This window comes from Plectropomus leopardus, chromosome 14, assembly GCF_008729295.1.
Source record: "Plectropomus leopardus isolate mb chromosome 14, YSFRI_Pleo_2.0, whole genome shotgun sequence".
Lineage (NCBI taxonomy): Eukaryota > Metazoa > Chordata > Actinopteri > Perciformes > Serranidae > Plectropomus > Plectropomus leopardus.
In genome coordinates this window covers 16,765,715-16,772,695 of record NC_056476.1, presented here as the reverse complement: position 1 = coordinate 16,772,695, position 6,981 = coordinate 16,765,715, and the positions used below count along the sequence as shown (strand labels likewise).

The following is a 6,981-nucleotide window of genomic DNA, read 5'->3' as shown; positions in this document are numbered from 1 at the left end:
TGACCTGCTGGATGTGACATATGGGCAATACTGTAGAATACATTTAGCCGCCGGCTATTAGAAGGAACAGTTTATCTTAAATTTATCACTGGACGATGAGGTGAAAATCAAATATCACCATTTTTTTGACCAAATACCTCAATATCAATATTCTAATAATATTTCCAGGATTGACTATTGGTGCTCTCAGAAAATGTTTACAAAATGAGATTTTTGATAAATAATAATCAGCAGTGTGGATATAATGACTTTGTGGGTAAAGGCAAATAACAGCCAGAACAGTCTGATAAGTTCAGAAAATCACATCACTTTACTGTGATGCAGCCTTTAAAACCAGGAAAATGCAACGCTTACGATATTACGATATCCAAAATGTAAGACATCTCATCTCATATCACTATGTCGAAATAACAAGACAAGTTAAACCATTTCTATATTCAATAAATCAATTTGTCCTGGGCAAACTGCTCTATTGTGACAATATCCATTAATGCCTTTAATCTGATATTTCAGAAATGGGTCTTTAATAATTTGTGACTGCTCTATTGCATAAAGAAAAATGTCAGTAACTATTTTCAATTATTTATTTATTTTTTGCCAGAAATCATTTTGTTAAACCATATGTTTGATTGTTTGCTTGTTTTGGGGAGCATTTTAACTCTTCATATTTTCATCTTGAAGTTGAAAAATGCTGGATGTAATATCTCACCAGTGGTGAATTTCTGTCAGCTATGAGCATTTACCCAAACTGAAAGGCCCTGAAAACATATTTTCTCCACCAGCGTCTCACTATGAGTGATGGCATGTATGAACACAGTATTTGATGCTCAAGTCAGAAAAGTCTGTTTGCTTTTAAGAGATTTTGGTGTCGTCTCACTGGTTTGAAGTGGCTCAGATGAAAAAAGGTGATGTCACATACTTCATAGCAACAATCAGGGTTTTGCAACATTTGAATCAAAACCTTATGAAAGTTTAGGGCTTGTTGGCTTAAGTTTGCAGGCTGTTGTCAATCAAATATATTTAAACTACTCCCCCACAAATGAAGCAAATAAGATGTGTTTCTGATTCTTAAATAATATGAAACTATGTTTTTCCTAACATGAATTTTAACTTTTGTTATACAGAGAGATAAAATAGAGAGATATAAATAGAGAGATAAATAGATAAAAGAGAGAGATATAAATAGAGAAATACATTGAAAAGGAGAAATATGTTTAAAGTCTTTAAAGTCTTCTTTAAAGTTTTCAGGGGCTTTGAGGTTTTTCTATTATATGCTACTTTACACATCTACTCTGCTATTTACTTACTAATTACTTACTGACCAATGTTTACTTTAAATATATGTAAAATTTATATTCTATTACTAACTCTTTTGGTATTCTTTTAGGCACTTATGTTTGCTTTAATCCTTATACACTTTACATTTTTCACTCTCCTGTATCTATTGTTATGTTGTTGCAACTCTGGCACAAGAATTTTCTCCAGCATTATTTAAGTTTATCTCATATTATCTTATTTCTGTATAAAACATAACTTTTCACGATACTACATCTATCTGACAGTTTGCAGATTAAAATGAATGCAGTGCATTAATGCCAAAATATGATGCATTGTCATAAATTAAACAACCACGTAGCTAAAAACAGCTTTGCATCTGTAAAAATGATACAATAGCATAAAGATAACAGACTAATGGAGTATTTCCATTGTATGCTGCTTTACACATCTACTCTGCTATTTACTCGATAATTACATACGGACCAATGTTTACTTTCAATACATGTAATATTTATACTCTATTTTATGTTAGATTACTTTTTTGTAGTGAACTTATTATTTATTCTGTTAGACACTTATGTTCACTTTACTCCTTAAACACCTCACATTTATCACTCTTCTGTGTCTATTGTTATGCTGTTAAGTTTATCTCATTATCTTATTTCTGTAGGAAACATAACTTTTCAGGATACCACATCTACCTGACAGTTTTAAAATGAATGCAGTGCATTAATGCCAAAATATGATGCATTGTTACAAATTTAACAACCAAAATTAGCTTTGCATCTGTACAAATTAGAGCATAATAATAACAGACTAACATGGGCTTTTCTGCATGATCCTTTAGGAACATTGTGCTGCTGATACTTTAAGTGAATTTTTGAATGCAGGACTTTTACATGATATTGACAACTTTAAAATATGGCTTTGCTAATAAATGATCTGAATACTTCTTCCACCACTGACTCTCACATATTAAAAACGTAAGGAGGAGAAGCACTGACCACAAAAGCCTGATGATGGAAGGTCTGCTGAGGACATTCAGACAGACACATCACTCAAACACAACCATATGGATCTCTGTAGGTGATAGATGGGGAGCACAGCCCTGTGTTTTTAGTAGACCTGAGGGGTTCAGAGAGAGAGGGAGAGAAAAAGAGAGGCCTCTGGGATGCAGAATACCTCAAGGTCCCTCCACTGAAGCCGGGCGTTGCAGCCCTGCAGCCCTGCAATCTTCGCAATCAGGCAGTAATGCTAGCAGCGACTGTTTCAGATTATGCTCAGGAAATCCTCTGTGCTCTCTGCTCAAAACAATTTACCCTGACATGAGCCCAAAGAAGAGTGCAAAGGGGTGGGGGACGAGAGAGCTGTCCTCACCAGATTCCTGCTCTCAGGCCACCATATTCTCATATTCTGGCCTACAAATAATCTGCTTATTTGTTATTATTAGAGGTAGAATCACATTATTGTTGCTTTTTTATGGAAATTATTATGATGACCTCTATAAGGGTGGGAGTATCTTCTCATGCTGTATTTTAGCAACGATATTAAAGCCCCTATAATTTGTTTTCTTTAAAGGGCATCTGTTTTGTTTTTCTCAGGCAGTAAGCTTCAAACTTTTTCTTTTTCTCACATGGGATGTTTGCCATTTTTGTGTCAGTATATCCAGAGCTGGTAGAGCCATAAAGGTTGAGTGGTGGCTCTTTCCCATGGCCCGGAACCGACAGAACAAACTCCGGGAGAGAGCAAAGAAAACACGGCAACAAAAAAACCAATGATCCGCAGCACTCGGTCTAAAAATGACAAAAAAAGAAAAAGAAAAAAAACCCTTTCTCCTTCAGCCAAACGCGTACTATTACGCAGCAGACATGATAATCAAAGGCACCCAAACTGGTTCATGTGTACATAACCAGCCTCCTGACAGGCAGCTGCTCATGTTGACTCACATTTGTATAATTAAATTTCCCTGTATGGCTCTGTGTTTGAAATCTGTGTTTTGCATTATCATTATTATTGTTTAAAAACCAAAGAACCGGTGTAGACTTTAATCTTTGACACGAAATGACCTACAATAGGGATTCATATCCCAATTTACTTGTAATTTTGTACTTTTTTTTTTTTTTTTTTTAAAGAATAAGCTCATTATAAGCAGCGGGCAAAAATATAATTAAAAATGTCATCAAAGAATAAAATTATTTATAAGAAATGTTTTCCTCCAATTCGCGATTAGTTGATGGTAAATTGCCAGCTATTATAGTTTTTTTTGGTTTGCATATCTTTTATGGCCAAAATTTATTCGACGTTAATGTCTGGGTTTTTTTTCTCCAAATACACAAATAACACAGAGACAAATGCATTACTTTTGTTTTATTGGAAACTAATTACCATGACTCTAATGAAAACCTCTTAGTTTCCATCGCAAGAGTTTGCTATAATTCTTTTATCTCAACAAAATATCATAAATTAAGCAAATGGGCAGTCCAGTTATAAGTGTTTCGTTGAGTTAAGAGTTTCCTGTTTGTGTGTTTTCACGTGCAGGAGACGAGAAAAAAAGCTCCTGTCAGTGGGGATATACAGTTTAAGCGCATAAAGGAATTTTGTTCTAAACCAAATTTAACGACAGACAAGTCAGTCTATATTATAAGGTAGGCTACTATAGTGTTATTTCATACATGTACTCAATCTGATTATCAGTCTTGTTTTTTTTCTGGGTTTTTTCGTTGTTGTAAAATAGAATAATCTGACAGCCTCTTTAAGAGCCCAAATCCACAAGACTGGAGGTTAGAGGTCCCAACAAGGAGTCCTGCAGTTGGTGCGGGTGTCCGTGCATGCTGTGCACCGGCTGTGGGGGCCCCAGGCCGGACATGGGGTATGCGGAGGCCCCGGGGTGGTTCATGTTGCCCTGGAGCAAAAGCGCTGAGTTCTGGTCGGGGCTCTGGGGTGGAGAAAACTCGTCCTCCGAACTGGACATGAGAGACTTTCCTCCGTCCAACGGGGACAGCTGGTTCTGTTTGTTGCCGCCTGCGTTGCTGTTTTCACTGTTCTCTCTGGAAATGACAACAAGACGGGAAATGAGAGAAAATACGCACATTTTTTGGGGAGATTGCATGATTAATCCATGTGTTGACGTGGTATTTTGGAGATAAAAGGGCAGCATTTGTTTTTGCAGTAACAACAGAAAGTAGGCCTAGGCCTTGAAGAAAAAAAAACAATCATATAGCCTAGATTGAGGCATTTCTCTGTAATTTTGTATGAGAAATATTTATCTTAATGTTGGATGGTGTTTGCTGATAATTTTATAAGGCTGATAAACCACGTGTTGTGTTTTACTCCAATTTAATCTTTAACACAAAAGTAAGTGTTTAAAAAATGGGGCCATATTGGGATTTTTGTATTTTCTTTTTCAGTTTTGATGTAATACCAGATTATCTTCATCTCTGAATTTATTTTTTTTTTTTTAAAGATTCCATATAGTTAATTAAATTTCAGGCTCTGGTCAAACGGACAGTTTATGTGGAAAAAAGTCGATCATTTGTCAACAACACGCTTCTGTTTACACACCATCCCTCTTATCAGAGCGTGCATGATTTCGACTCCCAAAATGAAAAAAATAAAAAAGTGAAATAAAATTATTTCTACCAGAAATTTAACCCTATTTATGTTCCCACTTTGCCATTTCCTTGCAGTGTAAGTAGCCTATAAAGACCTTGATTCTTGCACTTTTTTATACTTTGGCTGCTTGTAGCCGCATTTTGGCTAAATTTCATTCTAGCTCAAACATTAATTTGCTGGTGAAACGTGCACAAAAACACAAATGCCTTTGTTTGTAAATGACATGCAGCAGCGAGGCGGTGTCAGTCCCACGTACCTCTCCTTCGCCTCTGCGGCTCTGTCCCGCTGCCGTCTGTTTTTGAACCAGTTGCTGACCTGCGTGGTGGTCAGTCCTGTGGCCTCGGCCAGCTCTCTCTTTTCCCGCGGGGACGGGTAAGGGTTGTGCGTGTACCACTCTCTCAGGACGCCCCTGGACTTCTCCTTAAAGCAGTAGCTGGTCTCCTCTCCGTCCCATATCGTGCGAGGCAGCGGGAATTTCCTCCGCACCCGATACTTCCCTACAGCTCCGAGCGGCCGGCCGCGCAGCTTCTCCGCCTCCACGTAGTGCGCCTTGAGCCAAAGCTGCTGCAGCTTCGGGTGGTTGTGCGGAGAAAACTGGTGGCTTTCCAAGATCTTGTAAAGCTCTCTGAAGTTCCCCCGATGAAAGGCCACCACCGCCTTGGCTTTGAGGACGCTCTCGTTCTTGTGGAGGTGATCACAAGCGGGTAGAGACCATAGGAAGCGGCCGAGCCTCTCCAGGTTCCCTCCCTGCTGCAACACCTCGCAAACGCACGCCACTTGCTCCTGCGTAAACCCGAAGGACGGTAATATAGACATGATGTCCGAGCTCGCCCCTCCGCCCAAAACGTGGGTATCCAATACGATGGCTGTCGTTTATTCGCTGTGTTTATAATGTCTTGTCGCGATGCAATCCAACGCAATCCTTCCGCGCAGCACAGGCCTATAGGCTATCCACTCCACTCCAGCTCCTGATGCGCGCAGCAGATTGGGATGTTGATTGTTGGGACAATTTGTTCCTGGTGGAGATATGTCAGGCTTAAAGGGAGCCTGTGCGTTTCGGTGATTGGCTCTCCCTCTGCCCTGCACCGTGTACAGCAGAGCAGGACTGAGTTTGCAGCTCCGTTTCCTCCCCAGAGGCAGTGCGTCAGGGGCTGAAATAGGAGCGCTCCCACCTCCCGCCCCCACAGTCCCTCTCCCGCTGCAGCTGAGGGAGTAGAGCAGCACCTAAACACTAATCAATTATTACAGACCTCTTAAAAAAGCATTATTAACATGCTCTGAATATACATCTTCTGTAATGGTGGCGACTATGTAGGCTTTCCACGTGGGTCAAACCGCATCTTCATACGTTATCAGTAATCACAGTCAGTGGAGGGTGAAGCCACAAAAACAAAGCTTTTTATCTGTGAGGGAAAGTTTATCTACTTTTAAAATCTTGAAACACAAAAAACAACTCACATAATCAACTGCAGAACATTTTGATTTATAAAAACAACATATTTTTTTCATTTTAATATTTTTTTTTTTTGTTTTTTTGTATGGTTTTTTTTTTTAACCCACTTGAGGTTTATTTGCCATCACAGCTGATCATGGTTGACGCCCACAACCTTAATCACATGCAGACTGAACACACTTTGCTGTATTCCCACCTTTCATAGTCTATTAATTACCGAAGCCGTTTATTTTATGAGGTGATATAATTTAATAAGTTCCTACGATTGTTGGGGTTCATGCGTGCCATTACGCACGTCTTTTATATGAGAAACCTATACTACCTGCCAAACGTGTTATGGGACATAGACCACCAGCCACCTAAGTGTGTATGTGTATATGTGTGTGTGTGGTTGGGGGGTGGAAAGATGCCACATGGTCTAAGCTTTCTGGACAATTTTGGCAAACCTGTTCCGAATTGTAAACAACGTGCACGAATTCATCAGACATCACATAATTGGCAAAATAAAATGGTTTCAGAATTTAGACCTATCCACATATATGTAGTAGGCTTGATGTAAAGTTGCACTTTAATTGATGAGTGAGAGTCAGTTTTGTATTTATGCAGGCAATTTCCTCGCTTTTTGTTTACAGTCCTAA

General features: G+C 38.9%; 1 protein-coding gene across 1 annotated transcript; it reads right to left on the bottom strand.

The window, feature by feature from the left end:
- Positions 1-3,630: 3,630 nt before the first annotated feature.
- On the bottom strand, positions 3,631-5,996 carry LOC121953712 (homeobox protein six1b). The gene is made up of 2 exons (XM_042500918.1): positions 5,147-5,996; positions 3,631-4,325 (listed from the first exon to the last, which is right to left on the bottom strand). The coding sequence occupies exons 1-2, from the start codon at positions 5,704-5,706 to the stop codon at positions 4,031-4,033; spliced, it is 855 nt and encodes a 284-aa protein (XP_042356852.1). The 5' UTR covers positions 5,707-5,996; the 3' UTR covers positions 3,631-4,030.
- Between the last annotated feature and the right edge of the window lie 985 nt (positions 5,997-6,981).